General features: G+C 35.6%; 1 protein-coding gene across 1 annotated transcript in view; it reads right to left on the bottom strand.

The window, feature by feature from the left end:
* Positions 1-19,540, bottom strand: part of LOC121381124 (importin-7-like) — a 42,430-nt gene extending 22,890 nt beyond the window's left edge. Inside the window, exons 1-12 of the mRNA XM_041510255.1 lie at positions 19,368-19,540; positions 16,722-16,803; positions 16,050-16,206; positions 15,511-15,669; positions 14,506-14,662; positions 13,722-13,811; positions 11,705-11,799; positions 3,463-3,533; positions 2,719-2,821; positions 1,998-2,043; positions 997-1,096; positions 261-454 (exon numbers count right to left, since the gene is read on the bottom strand). Of these exons, the coding sequence (XP_041366189.1) occupies positions 261-454; positions 997-1,096; positions 1,998-2,043; positions 2,719-2,821; positions 3,463-3,533; positions 11,705-11,799; positions 13,722-13,811; positions 14,506-14,662; positions 15,511-15,669; positions 16,050-16,206; positions 16,722-16,803; positions 19,368-19,451 (1,338 nt within the window). The 5' untranslated portion in view covers positions 19,452-19,540. The remainder of the gene's footprint in view (positions 1-260; positions 455-996; positions 1,097-1,997; positions 2,044-2,718; positions 2,822-3,462; positions 3,534-11,704; positions 11,800-13,721; positions 13,812-14,505; positions 14,663-15,510; positions 15,670-16,049; positions 16,207-16,721; positions 16,804-19,367) is intronic.
* Positions 19,541-24,443: the final 4,903 nt, after the last annotated feature.

Here is a 24,443-nt window from a genome sequence, read left to right as displayed (position 1 = left end):
GCATGGTTCAAGAAAATATATTATGGCACATATATATTTATAAAGATTTTCATGAAACAAAATAAAATCAAAAAGTTTATTTTAAATGGTATTTAAAAATATATAATAACTGATAATGCAATAAAATCATTGTTCTAATTGGTACAACTCCATCACGACTTGTTGTTCTGATATAGGTGTTCTTACAGTACGATTTGATTGTATGCGACAAGCTGGTATGACTAATCGCATAATGGGAACAGCCGCTTTTGATGTCTTACCTTGAGGAGAACCTCGGCAACCGCTCCTATCATGTGCATCGCTCCATCCTTCTGCCTGGGTTCGACATTCGGCTGGGTAAGAATGGACATGCAGAAACCCATAGCCTTGTTAAGAACCTCTTTCCTCTTAGCGGCGGCAGAGTAAAACACTATCTGAGCAGCCATTACAGGCGACAGGAAATCTTCAAACACATCTGAAGAACAGCAGAGAACACAAAACAAATTTTAAACTGTAAAGCGGCAAATAAATCTGTGGTGAAACTGTTATTTAAAAAATAAAATAAAATAATATATACACATATTTACTGTTGTTCTCACTTGATAAATTTAGGTGGTTTTTTTACCGTTAACTGTTTATGTATGACATTTTATTTAAGTGACTAAGGAAAAATAACTCACATAGGTGTGCATATGAAAATATTTTACTTTCAATCAATATTGTTCATAGCAATAATTCATACAAAGAAAACGCTTTTATTCAGTTTTTAAAAAACCCGAACACTACCACAATCTCCACCCCACCCTAAAAACAAACCCCAAAACAACCAACAGTGAACATTTTGTTTTAAAAAATTTGCTTAGCAACATTTCTAGTCAATTGAACATTGATTAGCAACCACTGTTTATGGTTCTAAAATTGTGTAGCGGTCTTTAAAACTTGCGTTGCGAATCGTGATGCGACATTGAACAAAATTTTCCAAAAAAACAACAACCCAGAGTATGCTGTCAAATGTACCATATTTAACTCTGATATATTCATGTGGGTCGGTGTTCCAGAGTTCATCGTCCTCCTCACTGTGACACATCAATGGGAATATCACCTGTTGGATCAGGTCCTGCAAAACAAATGAAACACACGTCAACAATAAGCAGGGAAAGAAAGAAAGAAATGTTTTATTTAACGACGCACTCAACACATTTTATTTACGGTTATATGGCGTCAGACATATGGTTAAGGACCACACAGATTTGGAGAGGAAACCCGCTGTCTCCACATAGGCTACTCTTTTACGACAGGCAGAAAGGGATCTTTTATTTGTGCTTCCCACAGGCAGGATAGCACAAACCATGGCCTTTGTTGAACCAGTTATGGATTACTGGTCGGTGCAAGTGGTTTACACCTACCAACTGAGCCTTGCTGAGCACTCACTCAGGGTTTGGAGTCGGTATCTGAATTAAAAATCCCATGCCTCGACTGGGATCCGAACCCGGTACCTACCAGCCTGTAGACTGATGGCCTGCCACGACGCCACCGAGGCCGGTTACAATAAGCAGATACATTTCTCATTAGTAGCAAAGGATCTTTTAGACAGGCTAGCACATATCACAGCCTTTGATATACCAGTTGCGGTGCACTGGCTAGATTGATAAATAGCCCAATGGGCCCATCAATGGGCGTGGTTCCCAAACTAACCTCACATGAAGCGCTTTACCAATGGGCTACGTCCCCCCCAAAAGTAAAAACAGCTCACAATATTACTGTAGTACCCTTCCCTTAGCTCTAGCCGTTATTACTTGTATTAAAAGAGAGAAGAATTTTGAGTATTGGAAATAAGCCCAAGAGAGAAAAACATATGTTTCTTATGCCGACAGAGTACTATATACAAGTATTATTATTTTAAGTGGTGGTCAACAGCATGATCGGCAGTAATAGCACTGAAACAATGTATTTTTCCATTGGAGAATGCAAAACAGTTCCTCAATTTGACCAATTGTATGAACAAGAGACAAGTTTACCTGCATGTGTGGTTTTATGAACTTCCAGGAGAATGCATGACTGATTCTGAAAACAGAATGAAAATTTTGGTTAACTGCTACTCAAATACACAAACCATTAGTCAACTGGATTCATAAGGTCAGACTTTAAAGGCCTCCGAAAATTAACTGATTGACCATATTGTTCTCTTGTTTGCTAAAGTGTAGTTTTACATATTTACTTGATAATACAAAATGATATGGGTTACTTGAATTCTGCTGGGTGTGATAAGTAAATTTTCAATTCTTAATAACAAACATTATGCATGTCATATAAATGAAGATTTCACAGGACATGTTTTCCAATGAACAAGATAAACAAGTATTGCACGGGCTCAATTCCTTGCGACTTTTACTACTTAACCGGACTTAGATAACCAGAGCTTAAAGTTAGTTTGTTTTACAACACCACTAGAGCACATTGATTTATTAATTATTGGCTATTGAATGTTCAAATTTTTGTAATTCTGACAGTCTTAGAGAGGAAACTTGCTCCATTAATAGCAAGAGAACCTTTATATACTCCATCCCATAGACAGGATAACACATGCCACTAGCTGAAATGAGAAATAGCCCAATGAGTCCGCAGACGGTGCATCAAGCTTTACCACTTTGCTACGTCCCACCCGTTTGATAACAGCAGGGTAACCTGTTGTAATGAAAAGAAGCTTGAACTGTCTGATGACGAACCAAGCTAGCTTACCCCTGGTTTATGTAATTGAGAGCCTGCTGCAGAACACGGGGTGCAATGTAAATGTGTTGTCTGTACTCATCCAGTAGTTTCAGTAAAACTTGCAAAATTCCAGCTGCCATAAAAACATAAACAGTAACATTAACACTAAAAAATACTTAAAGGTGAGAATCTTATTATGTGATTAGTAGCACTGGCTTGTCGCATGCAATCGAACCGTACTGTGAGAACACCCAAATCAGAACGACTTTAGCCAAATATGTTCTGATTTTTGTAGATCAGAAAAATTGCATGCTACAAGTCGGTGCGACTAACTGCATACTGAGAATGCTGCTTAACATGTTATCTGATTTACAGTTAAATATTTAGGAAACAAAAGAAAGTGAGACATGGCTCAACTTTAGAATTTGATACCTATGGCAATTGTAAAATGTTTTTTTTTGCCATTGGCAAAATTCAGCAATTTTAAGCTTGCCTATAGCATTTTTCAACTAGTACCGTTTGCAAAAAAACAAAAACAAAAAACTGCCTTCAGTTGATGGCAATAATTTTTAATTAGTGGTAAAAAACAACTGCCATCGCAATAACAGCAGTACCATCAGTGCTATCTGGACCTATACTTTACAGTCAGTTTTTTTAAACAAGGCCTACTCATTTTAAGCATGCAGTATATTCATTTCTTAAGATAATTTAGGATGATTAACAAAACAATTTAATGGGTGAAGTGCCTGATCTTGGTTGATTTAACATACTAACCTGAAAAACTCTTCAAATACCATTCAGCAAATTGCTGGTATTCTTTGGTGACAGTCCCAGGACTTCCATACCTGAAAGTAATTTTTTTCTTCTTGAAAGATAGAAACATTTTGAGTTTGTACAGATATAAAGTTTGTTTTGTTTAATGACACTACTAGAGTACATTGATTTATTAACCATTGGAAGTACGCTATATGTTGTCTATGTAACATACCCAACAAATACTGCAGTAATCTATAAACAATAAAGAAGTACTCTAAATGTTGTCTATGTAACACATCCCCCCCCCCCAACAAATACTGCAGTAATCTATAAACAATAAAGAAGTACTCTAAATGTTGTCTATGTAACACCCCCCCCCCTCAACAAATACTGCAGTAATCTATAAACAATAAAGAAGTACTCTAAATGTTGTCTATGTAACACCCCCCCAGCCCAACAAATACTGCAGTAATCTATAAACAATAAAGAAGTACTCTAAATGTTGTCTATGTAACCCCCCCCCAACAAATACTGCAGTAATCTATAAACAATAAAGAAGTACTCTAAATGTTGTCTATGTAACATCCCCCCCCCCAACAAATACTGCAGTAATCTATAAACAATAAAGAAGTACTCTAAATGTTGTCTATGTAACACCCCCCCCCCAACAAATACTGCAGTAATCTATAAACAATAAAGAAGTACTCTAAATGTTGTCTATGTAACATCCCCCCCCCCAACAAATACTGCAGTAATCTATAAACAATAAAGAAGTACTCTAAATGTTGTCTATGTAACATCCCCCCCCCAACAAATACTGCAGTAATCTATAAACAATAAAGAAGTACTCTAAATGTTGTCTATGTAACACCCCCCCCCAACAAATACTGCAGTAATCTATAAACAATAAAGAAGTACTCTAAATGTTGTCTATGTAACATCCCCCCCCCCAACAAATACTGCAGTAATCTATAAACAATAAAGAAGTACTCTAAATGTTGTCTATGTAACACCCCCCCCCAACAAATACTGCAGTAATCTATAAACAATAAAGAAGTACTCTAAATGTTGTCTATGTAACACCCCCCCAGCCCAACAAATACTGCAGTAATCTATAAACAATAAAGAAGTACTCTAAATGTTGTCTATGTAACACCCCCCCCCAACAAATACTGCAGTAATCTATAAACAATAAAGAAGTACTCTAAATGTTCTATGTAACCCCCCCCAACAAATACTGCAGTAATCTATAAACAATAAAGTACTCTAAATGTTGTCTATGTAACACCCCCCCCCAACAAATACTGCAGTAATCTATAAACAATAAAGAAGTACTCTAAATGTTGTCTATGTAACACCCCCCCCCCAACAAATACTGCAGTAATCTATAAACAATAAAGAAGTACTCTAAATGTTGTCTATGTAACACCCCCCCCCAACAAATACTGCAGTAATCTATAAACAATAAAGAAGTACTCTAAATGTTGTCTATGTAACATCCCCCCCCCAACAAATACTGCAGTAATCTATAAACAATAAAGAAGTACTCTAAATGTTGTCTATGTAACACCCCCCCCCCCAACAAATACTGCAGTAATCTATAAACAATAAAGAAGTACTCTAAATGTTGTCTATGTAACATCCCCCCCCAACAAATACTGCAGTAATCTATAAACAATAAAGAAGTACTCTAAATGTTGTCTATGTAACACCCCCCCCCCCAACAAATACTGCAGTAATCTATAAACAATAAAGAAGTACTCTAAATGTTGTCTATGTAACACCCCCCCCCCAACAAATACTGCAGTAATCTATAAACAATAAAGAAGTACTCTAAATGTTGTCTATGTAAACCCCCCCCCAAAAAAAACCCCACAAATGCTGCAGTAATCTATAAACAATAAAGAGGTACTCTAAATGTTGTCTATGTAACACATCCCCCCCCCCCCAACAAATACTGCAGTAATCTATAAACAATAAAGTAGTACTCTAAATGTTGTCTATGTAAACCCCCCCAAAAAAACACACAAATACTGCAGTAATCTATAAACAATAAAGAAGTACTCTAAATGTTGTCTATGTAACACCCCCCCCCCCAACAAATACTGCAGTAATCTATAAACAATAAAGAAGTACTCTAAATGTTGTCTATGTAACATCCCCCCCCAACAAATACTGCAGTAATCTATAAACAATAAAGAAGTACTCTAAATGTTTTCTATGTAACATCCCCCCCCCCCCAACAAATACTGCAGTAATCTATAAACAATAAAGAAGTACTCTAAATGTTGTCTATGTAACATCCCCCCCCCCCCCAACAAATACTGCAGTAATCTATAAACAATAAAGAAGTACTCTAAATGTTGTCTATGTAACACCCCCCCCCCCAACAAATACTGCAGTAATCTATAAACAATAAAGAAGTACTCTAAATGTTGTCTATGTAACATCCTCCCCCCCCAACAAATACTGCAGTAATCTATAAACAATAAAGTAGTACTCTAAATGTTGTCTATGTAACACCCCCCCAGCCCAACAAATACTGCAGTAATCTATAAACAATAAAGAAGTACTCTAAATGTTGTCTATGTAACCCCCCCCCCAACAAATACTGCAGTAATCTATAAACAATAAAGAAGTACTCTAAATGTTGTCTATGTAACATCCCCCCCCCCAACAAATACTGCAGTAATCTATAAACAATAAAGAAGTACTCTAAATGTTGTCTATGTAACACCCCCCCCCCAACAAATACTGCAGTAATCTATAAACAATAAAGAAGTACTCTAAATGTTGTCTATGTAACATCCCCCCCCCCCAACAAATACTGCAGTAATCTATAAACAATAAAGAAGTACTCTAAATGTTGTCTATGTAACATCCCCCCCCCAACAAATACTGCAGTAATCTATAAACAATAAAGAAGTACTCTAAATGTTGTCTATGTAACACCCCCCCCCCAACAAATACTGCAGTAATCTATAAACAATAAAGAAGTACTCTAAATGTTGTCTATGTAACATCCCCCCCCCAACAAATACTGCAGTAATCTATAAACAATAAAGAAGTACTCTAAATGTTGTCTATGTAACACCCCCCCCCCCCAACAAATACTGCAGTAATCTATAAACAATAAAGAAGTACTCTAAATGTTGTCTATGTAACACCCCCCCCCCCAACAAATACTGCAGTAATCTATAAACAATAAAGAAGTACTCTAAATGTTGTCTATGTAACACCCCCCCCCAACAAATACTGCAGTAATCTATAAACAATAAAGAAGTACTCTAAATGTTGTCTATGTAACCCCCCCCCAACAAATACTGCAGTAATCTATAAACAATAAAGTACTCTAAATGTTGTCTATGTAACACCCCCCCCCCCAACAAATACTGCAGTAATCTATAAACAATAAAGAAGTACTCTAAATGTTGTCTATGTAACACCCCCCCCCCCAACAAATACTGCAGTAATCTATAAACAATAAAGAAGTACTCTAAATGTTGTCTATGTAACACCCCCCCCCAACAAATACTGCAGTAATCTATAAACAATAAAGAAGTACTCTAAATGTTGTCTATGTAACCCCCCCCAACAAATACTGCAGTAATCTATAAACAATAAAGAAGTACTCTAAATGTTGTCTATGTAACATCCCCCCCCCCCAACAAATACTGCAGTAATCTATAAACAATAAAGAAGTACTCTAAATGTTGTCTATGTAACACCCCCCCCCCCCAACAAATACTGCAGTAATCTATAAACAATAAAGAAGTACTCTAAATGTTGTCTATGTAACACCCCCCCCCCCCAACAAATACTGCAGTAATCTATAAACAATAAAGTACTCTAAATGTTGTCTATGTAACACCCCCCCCCCAACAAATACTGCAGTAATCTATAAACAATAAAGAAGTACTCTAAATGTTGTCTATGTAACACCCCCCCCCCCAACAAATACTGCAGTAATCTATAAACAATAAAGAAGTACTCTAAATGTTGTCTATGTAACATCCCCCCCCCCCCCAACAAATACTGCAGTAATCTATAAACAATAAAGAAGTACTCTAAATGTTGTCTATGTAACATCCCCCCCCCCCCAACAAATACTGCAGTAATCTATAAACAATAAAGAAGTACTCTAAATGTTGTCTATGTAACACCCCCCCCCCCCAACAAATACTGCAGTAATCTATAAACAATAAAGAAGTACTCTAAATGTTGTCTATGTAACACCCCCCCCCCCCCAACAAATACTGCAGTAATCTATAAACAATAAAGAAGTACTCTAAATGTTGTCTATGTAACACCCCCCCTCCCAACAAATACTGCAGTAATCTATAAACAATAAAGAAGTACTCTAAATGTTGTCTATGTAACACCCCCCCCCCCAACAAATACTGCAGTAATCTATAAACAATAAAGAAGTACTCTAAATGTTGTCTATGTAAACCCCCCCCCAAAAAACCCCCACAAATGCTGCAGTAATCTATAAACAATAAAGAAGTACTCTAAATGTTGTCTATGTAACACATCCCCCCCCCCCCAACAAATACTGCAGTAATCTATAAACAATAAAGTAGTACTCTAAATGTTGTCTATGTAAACCCCCCCCAAAAAAACACACAAATACTGCAGTAATCTATAAACAATAAAGAAGTACTCTAAATGTTGTCTATGTAACACCCCCCCCCCCCCCAACAAATACTGCAGTAATCTATAAACAATAAAGAAGTACTCTAAATGTTGTCTATGTAACATCCCCCCCCAACAAATACTGCAGTAATCTATAAACAATAAAGAAGTACTCTAAATGTTGTCTATGTAACATCCCCCCCCCCAACAAATACTGCAGTAATCTATAAACAATAAAGAAGTACTCTAAATGTTGTCTATGTAACATCCCCCCCCCCCAACAAATACTGCAGTAATCTATAAACAATAAAGAAGTACTCTAAATGTTGTCTATGTAACACCCCCCCCCCCCAACAAATACTGCAGTAATCTATAAACAATAAAGAAGTACTCTAAATGTTGTCTATGTAACATCCCCCCCCCCCAACAAATACTGCAGTAATCTATAAACAATAAAGTAGTACTCTAAATGTTGTCTATGTAACACCCCCCCCCAACAAATACTGCAGTAATCTATAAACAATAAAGAAGTACTCTAAATGTTGTCTATGTAACCCCCCCCCCCAACAAATACTGCAGTAATCTATAAACAATAAAGAAGTACTCTAAATGTTGTCTATGTAACATCCCCCCCCCCCAACAAATACTGCAGTAATCTATAAACAATAAAGAAGTACTCTAAATGTTGTCTATGTAACACCCCCCCCCCAACAAATACTGCAGTAATCTATAAACAATAAAGAAGTACTCTAAATGTTGTCTATGTAACATCCCCCCCCCCCAACAAATACTGCAGTAATCTATAAACAATAAAGAAGTACTCTAAATGTTGTCTATGTAACCCCCCCCCCCAACAAATACTGCAGTAATCTATAAACAATAAAGAAGTACTCTAAATGTTGTCTATGTAACCCCCCCCCCAACAAATACTGCAGTAATCTATAAACAATAAAGAAGTACTCTAAATGTTGTCTATGTAACACCCCCCCCCCCAACAAATACTGCAGTAATCTATAAACAATAAAGAAGTACTCTAAATGTTGTCTATGTAACACCCCCCCCCAACAAATACTGCAGTAATCTATAAACAATAAAGAAGTACTCTAAATGTTGTCTATGTAACACCCCCCCCCCAACAAATACTGCAGTAATCTATAAACAATAAAGAAGTACTCTAAATGTTGTCTATGTAACACCCCCCCCCCAACAAATACTGCAGTAATCTATAAACAATAAAGAAGTACTCTAAATGTTGTCTATGTAACCCCCCCCCAACAAATACTGCAGTAATCTATAAACAATAAAGTACTCTAAATGTTGTCTATGTAACACCCCCCCCCCCCCCAACAAATACTGCAGTAATCTATAAACAATAAAGAAGTACTCTAAATGTTGTCTATGTAACACCCCCCCAGCCCAACAAATACTGCAGTAATCTATAAACAATAAAGAAGTACTCTAAATGTTGTCTATGTAACACCCCCCCCCAACAAATACTGCAGTAATCTATAAACAATAAAGAAGTACTCTAAATGTTGTCTATGTAACCCCCCCCAACAAATACTGCAGTAATCTATAAACAATAAAGAAGTACTCTAAATGTTGTCTATGTAACATCCCCCCCCCCCCAACAAATACTGCAGTAATCTATAAACAATAAAGAAGTACTCTAAATGTTGTCTATGTAACACCCCCCCCCCCCCAACAAATACTGCAGTAATCTATAAACAATAAAGAAGTACTCTAAATGTTGTCTATGTAACACCCCCCCCCCCCCAACAAATACTGCAGTAATCTATAAACAATAAAGTACTCTAAATGTTGTCTATGTAACACCCCCCCCCCCAACAAATACTGCAGTAATCTATAAACAATAAAGAAGTACTCTAAATGTTGTCTATGTAACACCCCCCCCCCCCAACAAATACTGCAGTAATCTATAAACAATAAAGAAGTACTCTAAATGTTGTCTATGTAACATCCCCCCCCCCAACAAATACTGCAGTAATCTATAAACAATAAAGAAGTACTCTAAATGTTGTCTATGTAACATCCCCCCCCCCCAACAAATACTGCAGTAATCTATAAACAATAAAGAAGTACTCTAAATGTTGTCTATGTAACACCCCCCCCCCCCAACAAATACTGCAGTAATCTATAAACAATAAAGAAGTACTCTAAATGTTGTCTATGTAACATCCCCCCCCCAACAAATACTGCAGTAATCTATAAACAATAAAGAAGTACTCTAAATGTTGTCTATGTAACACCCCCCCTCCCAACAAATACTGCAGTAATCTATAAACAATAAAGAAGTACTCTAAATGTTGTCTATGTAACACCCCCCCCCCAACAAATACTGCAGTAATCTATAAACAATAAAGAAGTACTCTAAATGTTGTCTATGTAAACCCCCCCCCAAAAAAAAACCCCACAAATGCTGCAGTAATCTATAAACAATAAAGAGGTACTCTAAATGTTGTCTATGTAACACCCCCCCCCCCCCCCCCAACAAATACTGCAGTAATCTATAAACAATAAAGTAGTACTCTAAATGTTGTCTATGTAACCCCCCCAAAAAAACACAAATACTGCAGTAATCTATAAACAATAAAGAAGTACTCTAAATGTTGTCTATGTAACACCCCCCCCCCCCCAACAAATACTGCAGTAATCTATAAACAATAAAGAAGTACTCTAAATGTTGTCTATGTAACATCCCCCCCCAACAAATACTGCAGTAATCTATAAACAATAAAGAAGTACTCTAAATGTTTTCTATGTAACATCCCCCCCCCCAACAAATACTGCAGTAATCTATAAACAATAAAGAAGTACTCTAAATGTTGTCTATGTAACATCCTCCCCCCCCAACAAATACTGCAGTAATCTATAAACAATAAAGAAGTACTCTAAATGTTGTCTATGTAACACCCCCCCCCCCCCCCCCCAACAAATACTGCAGTAATCTATAAACAATAAAGAAGTACTCTAAATGTTGTCTATGTAACATCCCCCCCCCCCCAACAAATACTGCAGTAATCTATAAACAATAAAGTAGTACTCTAAATGTTGTCTATGTAACACCCCCCCCCCCAACAAATACTGCAGTAATCTATAAACAATAAAGAAGTACTCTAAATGTTGTCTATGTAAACCCCCCCCCCCAACAAATACTGCAGTAATCTATAAACAATAAAGAAGTACTCTAAATGTTGTCTATGTAACCCCCCCAAAAAACACAAATACTGCAGTAATCTATAAACAATAAAGAGGTACTCTAAATGTTGTCTATGTAACACATCCCCCCCCCCCCCCAACAAATACTGCAGTAATCTATAAACAATAAAGAAGTACTCTAAATGTTGTCTATGTAACCCCCCCCCCCCAAAAAAAACACAAATACTGCAGTAATCTATAAACAATAAAGAGGTACTCTAAATGTTGTCTATGTAACACATCCCCCCCCCCCCCTCCAACAAATACTGCAGTAATCTATAAACAATAAAGAAGTACTCTAAATGTTGTCTATGTAACACACACCCAACAAATACAGTAAGCAATAAACAATAAAGCAGTCCCCTATATAACCTCTCTTACTACAAATGTTGTCTATGTAACACACCTCTCAAATATCCGAGCCAGGATGTGCACTGCCCACTTCTTCACTTTCCACCACGGCAACTCAGGTCTATCATTTTCATCTACCTGCAGGGTTTCCTGGGGAGAACATTGGCACAATCACATTTAATATCTCATTCTATCTATTATACACTGTTCCAGCATTCAGTGGAGCAGCTTAATATAATCTGGCTGTAAAAGTAGCACTTTCTGTTACACCGAGAAAGAATGCAGTTCATAACTGAAGTTGTAAACTCAATATTTAGATGGTCAACTCCACGCAATATATGCAATATTTTTAAACAAAACCTTATTTTACATTATTGAAAGTTTTAGTTTTGGCACACAATGAAAGAAATTAATGTTGGAAGTCTACTTTTGAGTATTCAGCAATTAAGATGCTGCAACTTTTGTTGACAACCATTAATATAGCATTAGTCGTCAACACATCAAGCAAACAGTACTTGAGTGATAATTAATAATGCAATTAACAATTAACACTGTTTTTTAACATTAAGTTGTATTATTTTCAGTAAGAAGGACATTCAGACGTTGAGAAATCCAGGTAACCCATTTCAATTTTGAATAACCCGTTATTTTCCATGTAACTGAAACAATGATGTCCAAATTTAACGTGCAAACTAAAAATAGGTCACGCACAAATAGAATTATATAAGTAATGCACAAACAAAACCATTGTTCTTACAAGTTCCAGTGGCCTGCGTATTGCTTTTAATAAATGCAAGACTGATGTTGACATATTATATAGTATAGCAAAAATTCTGTATATAGCCCCTTCCCCTCTTTACACAAGAGTTTTAAAAAAAAATTGTTAATTAAAAACTGACAAAAGTAACAGCAACAAACACCCCAAAAGTGTGTCAGTGTATCGCCATCACCCAGGCCCAAATTCCTAATATATCGGCCAGATGCATAATTAACTGTGACAAGTATGTTAACAGGAGATTCTTTGGACAGATTTTGAATGACATTTTCTTTTTTTGCAACAAGATACATGTACAACACAAAAAGTAATTTCTTGATAAAGAACTGAAATAGATGGTGAGCTATGATCAAGCACTGAAATCATTTATGCTGATCATTTGACAAAAGATCATTGAATCATGTAGGAAGCCTACTTTAAGTAATAGGCAATAAAAATGCCTCAACTTTCGTTGACAACCATTAATATTGCATTATTCGTCAACACATCAAGCAAACAGTACTCGAGTGATAATTAATAATGCTGTTTAACTCATATTAATAGACATATTCAGGGGATTAAAAAATATTATATACTGTGTGACTCAATGACATGACTTTATCTACCATGATTAAAACTCAATTGTGCATTCTTGTCGTCTTACGTTATTAGCACAAAAACACTAAGGATATTTTAATAATTTGAGTACTTTTCTAAAAGAAACAACAAAAAAACAATTCTTCGGAAAATCTGGAAGGAATATAACACAGAAGTGTTAGTCCATCAATGTCTGCTGATCGATAACAGAATGTTTATTGGCCGATGCCACAGTCATTACAAAATTATAGCGTCTAAAAATGCATATTTTTATCAGATTCGTGATCAATACATTTACCAACATTTGAACAGTTGTCTAGAAGTTAAATGGTTCATGGATATTATATTTTGTACCCATCTGCTATCCATCTTAACAGATGTGATTGATTTGCAAAACTTACTAGTAAACCAAAAATTACTCCGATGTGTATCTTATGGAATGGAAGCTTACGACCCTTCACACCATGGAGATCAAATTAATCTCACCTCAAAAACTGTACAAACAACTTGTTTTGTTTATATGTCTTGCTGCTAAAGAGGCGTTCTTATTATGCAATTAGTCACACGCGATCCAAAAGTATTATGAGAACACCTAAATCGGAACGACTTTTTTCTTATTATGTTTTTGTAGGGCCGACAAAATTGCATGCGACAAGTCGGCGTGACTAACTGCACAATGAGAACGCTGCTTTAATGTACAAGTCAGTCCAAGTCTACATACCTCTGGCACAGGTCTGTCCATGATGATTCTGAACACTTCCATCCACTGTGTAAAGGCTTCTCGTTTCAGAGTATCCTGTGGCAACCAGTTCTAGAAATGAGAATAACCATCCATGTTTAAACATCAACTGTCAATGGTGCACCAGCCTACATCAAATGCCATGTCACATGATTATTAATGTTGAGATCCGGTCTCTGTGATAGCCCACCTACCCCACTCCATTAAAAAAAATAAAAAAATAATAATATTGGAACTAAAATTAAAATGACAATGCTAAACCAGTTAACTCAAGCGAGTCAAGACAAAAGAACCCAACTTCAACAAAATGTTTAAAACGCAAGACATGTTTTACACAGTTGTAAAAAAAACAAGTGGAAATATGATATGTATTGCATACAAAAGAAATATCTTTTGAGATGACTGTAAATTGACCTAGTTTTCTCCCCTTTGCTTTACACATGCTTGTGATCAGTAATGTAACATCATACTGATTTAGGGCTCAAACTTAAAAATGTGTTACCTACGACAATTTTGAAATGTTTTTGCCACAGACAGCAATTTTGAGCCTGCCTACTACAATTTTAAATCGGTAACTTTTGCAACAAATATAAAAAACGATAATAGTTCCTTCAACTAACAGCAATAATTTATATCCATTGACAAAAAATGGCCATCAATGAAGCCACCCTGACTGACGGCAATTCATATTGCAACTACGGCAATTGCCGTCATTAAGTTTGAACCCTGCTGATTTGAACATTCATTAATGCCAAAATCGTCATACCTGTGTGTAGACATAGAATATTTTCAGAATCTGTTTCTGCAACAGGTTGGCCAGCTCCCCAACATCCGGCATGAGATGGATGATCCGCTGGTAAATCAGAGGCAACAAGTGAACCATCAGTTCATCGAGCACTTTCCGCTCCTCGTGACGTTTGTACCTAAACACAAACTGCAGCTTTAGTATAGAAACATGTTTTACATACATTCTACAACTGCACTTTCACTTTACATCTTCTTAAATACAGCCCATTTTTTCCTCAAATGTTTAAATTGAAAATCTTTTTCTAATAAAATGAGCACATTTAAACTACAGCCATCTTGTTTCTAAAAATCAAAAGAGTAAACAAGCTACCGCTACATAGCTAACTCTTACTGAAAAGCAGGACAGTAAATACCACAGACTTCCATATATCAGTGATGTGGAATGGTTAGTATGTAAAAAAAAAAAAAAAACCCACAAAAGTACCAGTGCTCTAAAAGAGATATCACTCGATACGAGTGTCTCGTACAAGAATAACCGATTGCAGGGCTTGAACGTAAGAATTTGTAACCCACAGCATTTAAAACAATAATTACTGATGGCCAGGTTTTTTTAAAAGTGACTTTTGCAGCAAATAAACATGAAAGAAAGGTTATTTCACTGTATATAGGCATATTTGAAATGTACAAAGGTCAAATACTGGCTAATAATGTACATCAGGTGATACATTTTTGTTGTCGAGGCAGTTTTTACTATTGGCAGTAATTTTATCCAGAGGCACAAAAGTGCCGTCTGTGATGCTCCCGACCCATGGCAATTTATATCTCAATAAAAGCATATGCCATGATCACGTTCAAGCTCTGTGATTGCATAGTGACCAATGAAATTGTAATGTTGTGTTGTCACAATCGGTTATTTTCATGGTTAATCTTGTATGAGGCATTTATATTGTGTAGTGCCATCCTGTATTCCACCCCAAATTGGTAAAATTAGTTAAAAAATGATCATCGCCAAAAACAGTCTTACTCGTAAACCTTGACAAGCTGATACAATGACAAAAGAGCGCCCATCAATGTTTTTGGATCGTCTGACTGAATGAATCCAACAATCTTGTCTGCAAGGTTTGTCCACCGTCCAGGGAAATCATGCTTCACAATGTGGCTGATACAGACACAAAGTTGTACCCTGAAAACATAAAACATGCAGAAGACAATCAGTAACAGAAACTTATTCCAGTGAAAAAAACCACCACCACAAATATAACCCATCTCTCAAGACGTTTCACTGTTTACCACATCACTGCCATAAAGTGGTTAACTTGCCATGAAAGTAAAAAATGATAGATCTGTAACAGTAATTGGTAAAGCTATGTAAACAAAATTTCATGTTCAATATCTTGACAGCATTGAGAGAGAAAAAAAAAACATCTTGAAAACCATACATGGGACAGTCACAGAGTTATAAGGATGGAGATGAAACCTATAGTCTCCTCCTGTCAGACCAGCAGAAGAGTAATAGCTGAACATGTATACAACAGAGTAGGTAAGGCACATAGAACAATCTACCTGATTGGCTCCGAAGCGTGAATGATTGCCTCGATTATGACGTCTCGAATAGCTGCGCGATCCTGTTCATGGATGTTAAATGGCACGGGATCTGTGGGGTTCTCGGCTTTCTGCTCCACCCAGAACTGTGTGATCATGTTCTTCAGGTAGATAATACCTGAAGCAATGCAATAACACTTAATGACCTTTCGGCGTTATAGTTAATATGGGTTAACTCAGGTGGCTAGAACTGTGTATCACGTTCTTCAGGTAGATAATACCTGAAGCAATGAAATAATCATTAATCATCCTATCTACATCAAATTTCTTGATGTCTGAGAAAAATAATATTGACCATCATTGACTGGGGACTAGCAAAATGCAACCACAAGTAAACAGTGGATATATTGTAGCAATTTTAAAAGTTTTATTCTGAACAAGCAGTCGTTGCCATTAGTGAAATGAAGGAGAGCCATTGCTCACTCTCCTGAAATGGTGCTGGCTGAGCGATCACATGAGTTTTAAATAAAATGTATACATTTTTTTTACTGCAAGGATGATCAATTTGCTGCTCTCATAAAACTTTCCAGGCAAGTGTGGAGGAGAGTGCAAGCGATCAGTCATGTTTCTTAGCGAAGACTGAACAAGTACTTTTAACATAATCAAGTATAGTCATAAAATAAATACTAGTACCTGCTTGTCGGACTGGCATGTCAACTTGTTCTGCCATTACAAGTTGGAGAATTATAGGAGCAAACCCAATGATCTTGTGAACCTGTAACATAAAACCATTACAATAGGGATGGGACAATTCATATTTTGTTTTACATTTGATTCGATTTTCAATATTTGTTTCATAGTTCAACATATTTATGATACTTTTCACAAGTATGCCAGCTATCGGAGGTACTAGAACTGTAACGATATGGGAGGTTGAGATACGCTATTTACTTGGGTCGCGATGAGTATCGACAATACGCATTGCGATACTTAATTTTTCATATCAATTATCAATAATTAAAATGTTTAGTTCAAGTTTATAAAACATGATAACCGTAATCAAAATTTAAGACACGACACTGGCCATATTACAGGAGTTTCAATGTCACCTGACAATAAAATGAAATTAGTTTTCATTGCTCTACTATGCATGTTCGTAAGTTCATAAGTTTTTGCCTCAACTTTTTTACTAAAAATTATTAAAACATAAATGTATCGTATAGTATCGCAATACACTGTCCTGAATTGATGTATCATATCGTGGCCCCTGTATCGCAATACGATACTATATCACCGTATCGTTACAGCTCTAAGAGGTACATTTTAATCGACCATTTTAAGAACAACAAACTTTTTATTTGTCACACATGGTCTACAAATGTTATAATCAATCTAAGGCATTCCTCTGAAAATTACGAGTTTCATTTGTAGCGTTTAAATGTCCATGGTGGGTTACCTAAAAACAAAATCAGTTTTACCTGAATTTGTTTTTAAGTAACCCATAAATGGATTACTCGAATTTTAAATGCTCAGAGGTCTGCAAAATTGTAAAAATCAATGAAGAAACCAGCATTCTGGGAGCACTGCTAAAGCAATGCATGTCCCCCTACTGGGCCCAACAATGTTTTGTTTCTCTGTGGAAAATATGTAAATCGACATGAAAGTTAAAAATCTCACAAACTGCAAATTTCAGAAAGAATTGGCGAATTTTATTTCAATAAATAATATTTTGGTAAAAAATAATTGGGTTTCTTGACATTTTTGAAGTTTAGTAGATAATTTAGCGAAATTTTCTGCTAACCCATAGCTAGCACTGACAACATTAAAAAAATTTTTAGCAGTTTAGAATCAAGATGCCAATTACAACAATAAACAACATTAAAAACAAATGAAAATTTGTCACTTATAAAAGGAAAGGAAATGTTTTATTTAACAACGCACTCAACACATTTTTATTTACTGTCATATGGAGTCGGAATTAAGGACCACACAGATATTGAGAGAGGAAATCTGCTGTTCGATTAGCAGCAAGGGATCTTTTATATGTATCATCCCACAGACAGGATAACACATACCACAGCCTTTGATATACCAGTCGTGGTGCACTGGCTAGAGCGAGAAATAGCTCAATGGGCCCACCGACAGGGATCGGTCCCAGACTGATTGCACATCAAGTGAACGCTTTACCACTGGGCTACGACCTACCCTTTCTCACTTATAAATAAGCATATATATATTTATTTACTTTTATTAGTAAAAAGTGGACATGTAGGCTCTATGTTTTACAGTTTAAGGCTCACACCCAACCATCCACAAAGTAGTAATTATTAATTATGTCATATTATAAAAAATTAACATTTGTTTTGTTTAAAGGGACATTCCTGAGTTTGCTGTATTGTAAGATGTTTCAGACTAATAAAATATTTCTACGATTACTCTCACATATTAAATATATTTTCTTGTTTAGAATATCAGTGTCTGTATATTCAATGTGTTTCTGGTCATCTCAATATTTGTAAGAACCCCAAACTGGATTTGTCTTCAAATAATTTTGTATCGTACGAAAAAATAGTTTTTAGGAAATAAAATGAAATTGAACCTAGTACAAATATTAGAACGGTCAGAAACATGTTTAATATATAGCTACTAATATTTTATGCAAAAAATATATTTGATATGTAATTACAATTGTTAAAAAGTCTTGTTAGTAGATCTTTATTGCAGCAGATGTCCCTTTAAAGCAGATTGATTTCAATTAATTATTTCAAATAGTAAATACTTCGGATGCTTTTTCTTGAAGAGTATTCCATTTTAGTTGGGAAAACTGCATGTATTTTTGCCCTATCTCCACAAGAGGGGTGGGGGTTGGACAAGCAATTGTGTCTGAAATTTTTCTAGTGGAATTAAAGGTAGGAGCTTGTTAACAATTTATTCGGACTTTAGATGAGGGACTGCAGTTTACATCCTATCTTTAGGCAATGCAGATTAAAAGAAAAAGTAAATCCATACACATTTTAGTTGGGAATCCCACAACAGGGGTGGGGGTGGACAAGCAATTGTGTTCTAGTGGATGTTGCCAGCTTTTTGTATTAAAGTTTTGGACCAGGTTCAAATCTTAACCACCATTTTGTAATCATTAAGAAAAAACATATTTGTTGTGTGTAATAGTTCAAGAAACAAAGTAAAACTTTTACTATTTTTCTTTAAAACCCATAAACCTGTGAGTTAGTAATAATTATCCATCCAGATTACCTACAATTAAAGAGATAGATTTTTTTTAGGTTTTAACATTGATTGTCCACGCGGCCATTTTGTCAAAAACGTGGTTTCTAAGTTCACCTCAGAAAGATGTTGTTCTGCTGTTTCACGTTGTTCTGGATCAAGGGTGGCCTTCAACACCTCTACTAATTTGTTTACATCCATAATCTATAATATTTTAACGTACGATCGTTATAAAATGTATTCTATAATATTTTCTTTCCAACTATTTTTGTCGACATGCAGCCAACTGGTGGCGCCAAGAGAAGACAATCTGCACATGCTCAAAACTAACAGTGATTGTCGTTAAATAAATAAATATCCGTTGTCTACAAATACATAAAGAAACGTAATATTTACATTAATACGTTTATTTCTGACATATCTATGTAGTTAAAATAACAGTCAATAAAAAAAATTCTACTATGCGAAAAGAACGACAATGGGCCAAAAGTAGGATTGTATTTGTTTTGTTTTTGTTTTTTCTTAATAATTTCAGTTTGGCTTGACATAAAAAGAAACAGAAAACTGTTTGCAAATAACAAAAAGTGTTCTAATTGTATGTGCAATTAATAAAAACAATATAAAAATAAAAGAGAAATACTCATCCATGGTGATACTTTTCCCTCCTCCCAACCAGTGCCCCACGACTTGTATATATGGTACAGTATGTGTTGTCATTTCTGTGGGAAAGTGCATATAAAAGAACCCTTGCTGCTAATGGAAAAAATTAAGCGGGTTTTCTCTGAAGACTATGTCACAATTATGATGATTCATAAATCAGTGTACTCTAGTGGTATTGTTAGATAAAACAAACCGTTTAACCATATATAGTGAAGAATGTCACTCATGGAGTTTGAAATTATATTTTCTTGATTGGTTTATCCTACTAAACTATATTTGATTATAATTTTGTTAATAATTATGTCTGTACTAGTTGAAACGTTTCGTATATATGTAGGATGATGATAACAACAACAACAACAACAATTGTAGTAGTAGTAATAGTAGTAGTAATAATGTGACACCCCACCCTACGGATCCGCCAATGTATTATTTCCAAAACATTATTATTAGGGTGGGTTTTTTGTGTGTTTTTTTATGTGAACCAAACTGGAATTATTGGCTAAAAAAGGCTGGTACAATAATTTATCCCACGCGCGTCTGTCACGGGTGTGCATGGTGGTCTGGATACTACCATCACCATCACCACCATACTATATCCAAAAAATATATTTTTCAAAAAGTGTCCAATTGGGTGTTTTCATGACTATCAGGATCTTCTGTGTTCTGATATGATGTGACAACATAATTGAAAGTGTTGTTCCTACAGTGCAACCTGATTTAATGTACACCTCAGGATGCATCAGTGTTATGCAAAGTTGTATACAAATGCAATGTATCATATTTAAAACAAATAACAAATAAAAATACTACTCTTGAAGATACATACTATGGGTTGGTTGTGTATGCTTAGTAACAGTTGTATATGTAGTGTGTGCATGCATAGTCAGAGTCTCTCATTTCCAATAAATAATTACCTTAAAACTCATTTATTGCAGTGACCCTGTGTTTTGAAAGACTTTAATGGGCATATGATAAGAACTTCACTAGAAAAAAAGCATATTACATGTGGTATCTGAAATGAACACCACTGCATCCACAAATAGTAGTAAATTAATGTGGTACACATCATGGTGGGGTAAACACCCAAGGTATGGACTATGCTTGGATGTCAAGTCACTGAATGCAATATTTTCAAACCCATCAGCCTAGTTGGTTTTTATATATGCATTATTAAATCCACTGACAGCTACCAATATATCTGTTGATATTTTATTAATAATCTCCAGTGATTGGTGCTTACAGACATGTATCATATCTAGAGTTATCATTAGGGTTTTACATCTTTATTTTCTATTTGTCATAAAAAAAGCACATTCAATCCATCAAAAGAGTGCGAAAGTCATTTTTCTTTAATTATTTTCTGTTTTAACTGAATATAATATTTATATCATATGCATTACTACAATCTGTAATGTAACATATCATTTACATAGTAATATTGGAAAATACAGCTTTACAAGTGTGGTGATAGTGGAAGATAATACTAACACACTCCTAGGTAGATTAACAAATGTGTCAAAATTGCTCTTGTACTTGGTATATACTTCAAATACCCTTTACTATAGAAAACTCACTGAATATATGGACAAGATTTAATGAACTGACCTAAAGCTATCATTACCAAGCTTATATTTGCGTACAAATAAAGAAGAGAATGCAAAATGGCTACACAGAACCCACTTCTGTAGATTTTAATGTTTTTGCCAAACTCACAAAAACAATTGTAAAAACTCCCATATTTGCCTAAAACATAATTCACCAACCTAAAAAGTATGTTAAAATTACAGCAGAAATCAGGTTATTTAAATATAGTCATTCCAGAGCCAATTGCATTCAAATACACATTGTTAATGGAGATCTAAAAGCTTAACCTAATATCAGCTAACATTATTTTTTAACTAAAAATTAATTATTACTAACAGCTTATTTCATCTTGCCTAGACTTATTATCCTAAATAAGATTAGTGTTATATGACATGTCCATCACCTTAGATAAATAAGCTTTAAAATATTTTAAGTAAAAAATATGGGCCAAAATCTCCAATTGGTCAGCACAGACGTTTTTTCAAACTCTATTCTCAGCAGTGCACAGTAAATTAATGCCAAGGTCAAGGTCATTATGAACTCCCATGCCTGAGTGTCACCTAATTAAGCAATTATGACTGTCAAATAACAGTAAATGGCACACAATATAAAATAATGATAATATAGTGAATATATGCTATAGGTTCCATTAGACCAAATCAATTCCTATTGCCGATAATGTTAACGTTTACTAATAAAACTGATATAAGCAGCGTTTCAACACACCCAGGAAGTACAGCAATAGAAAGTGTGGCACCTCACATTTAATCTAGCTGCAAGAAAATGGGGGGTCACGTATCATTTAAGAGATTTAATTTATGTTTTTAATAGCAACCGTCATTTTTGCTGAAAATTGCAGTTCCATTTTTGGGGGTACCCCGCATTAGTTTCAACCTCTGGTATATACTGCATAACAACTGTATGACAAATAAAAGTGTATTTATTTATTGTCAATGAATAATAGTATTTGCACAAATAATCAATGTCATATATTACTACCAATCACACCCACAGCTGCTTTTACTCCGTAAATATTTAACGGTGCACGTCGAACCTTGACATGGTACTCTCTTCTTTGGTACTATGCAACCTATACCACTACTACTACCACTACTACTACCACCACTACTACTACCACTACCACTACTACTACTACTACCACAACCACCATGACCAGTACCACCACTACAATTACTACTGCTGCTGCTACTGAGCACTGTTGCTACTACATGTACTACAACTACTGCTACCACTATTACTACAACGGTTACAACCATCACTATTACCACCATACTATACCACTACTAGTACTACCACAGCTACCACCACTATCACCACCACGACTACTACCACCACCACCACCGCCACCACTACCACCACCACGACTACTACCACTACGACCACTACTAGTACTACTGCTGGTGCTACTGAACACTTGCTACTACTACAACTACTGCTACCACTATTACTGCTACGGTTACTACCATCACCATCACCACCATACTATACCACTACTACTACCACCATCACGACCACCACCACCACCACGACGACCACCACGACGACGACGACCACTACTATTATTACTCTACTACTACTACTATCACCACTACTACTACTACTACTACTACTACTACTACTACTATTAGGCTACTTCTATCACTTTTACTACTACTACTACTACTACTACTACTGTGGTTTTAGCAAGCAGTTAATACTAGGCCGAATAGCCTACTCTGACCGTAAGAGGAAGGAAGGGAATGTTTTAGTTAACGACGCACTCAACACACGTCGGACATAATATGGTTAAGAACCACACAGATAATGTGAGAGGAAACACGCTGTCGCCACTTCATGGGCTACTCTTTTCGATTAGCAGCAAGGGATCTTTTATATGCACCATCCCACAGACATGATAGTACACATACCACGGCATTTGTTACACCAGTTGTGGAGCACTGGCTGAAAAATAGCCCACCGACGGAAAGCTAAGTGAAACTTTATCTACTTTTATTTACTTGAAAAGGTGGTCAATGTGTCTTTCTCACAGACCGCCCTCAAATGTTTTGGGGTTTTCTCTATCAGGAAATCGATTTTTGTTTCAACGTGATTTCTTGCCATTACTCTCTTGTTTTGTTCTTTAGATCATTCTACGTGAATATAATCGTCACGTAAACACTGCTAGATAAATAAGTAGCTTTTGGCTTTTGTTTGTTTGTTTGTTTGTTTTACTTACAATTTTGAATAATGTTTTTTTTTTTTTTTTAAACCAATATTTGACCAATGAGTTTATAATTGTCACTGGATATGCCAGATATCCATATAGTAATGAGTGCGAAATATTACAATTACAGTCCCCATACGTGTTAAACAATTCCATGGGGTTATATATATATATATTTTTTTTTATCATTTTCCCATATTTACGATTTGATTTTTTTTAAAGTTAATTTTTATAATATTTTTTTTTAATGTTTTGTGTGGAAAATCCTGACAATGTATTATATAAAACCAGAGAGTCCACCACTGACATATCCGTGTTCAATAATTAGTTTAAACAATTATACATGTATATCACTCTTCGATATTGATCAACATACCATTTATATTACGAACCATAGGCGTACGGGCTCCCATTTTTATAGGGGGCAAGCTGACTTGCACGAATTAAACGAAATTGCCCGAATCTAGATACTAGTAACAGCATTTATTAGCATTAGCATTACTACCAAACAGTTATATAGGGGTGCAAACGAACCACTACGCATTTTTGCATGGATTACAACTCATTTTGAAATACAGAATAAAAAGCTCTCAGGTTAGCACATTTTTTCCCGAATATCGGTATCATATTTGCCCGAATTTGAGGTTTTGCTCTAGCACTAGTGAGGCAGTTGCAACTCCCTCCCTCCTCGAATCGTACATTTATGTTACGATGTTAGGTCA

The sequence above is a fragment of the Gigantopelta aegis genome, chromosome 9 (genome assembly GCF_016097555.1).
Source record: "Gigantopelta aegis isolate Gae_Host chromosome 9, Gae_host_genome, whole genome shotgun sequence".
Classification (NCBI taxonomy): domain Eukaryota; kingdom Metazoa; phylum Mollusca; class Gastropoda; order Neomphalida; family Peltospiridae; genus Gigantopelta; species Gigantopelta aegis.
Note: the sequence above shows the minus strand (reverse complement) of the source record. Positions and strands in the feature narration are given on the sequence as shown.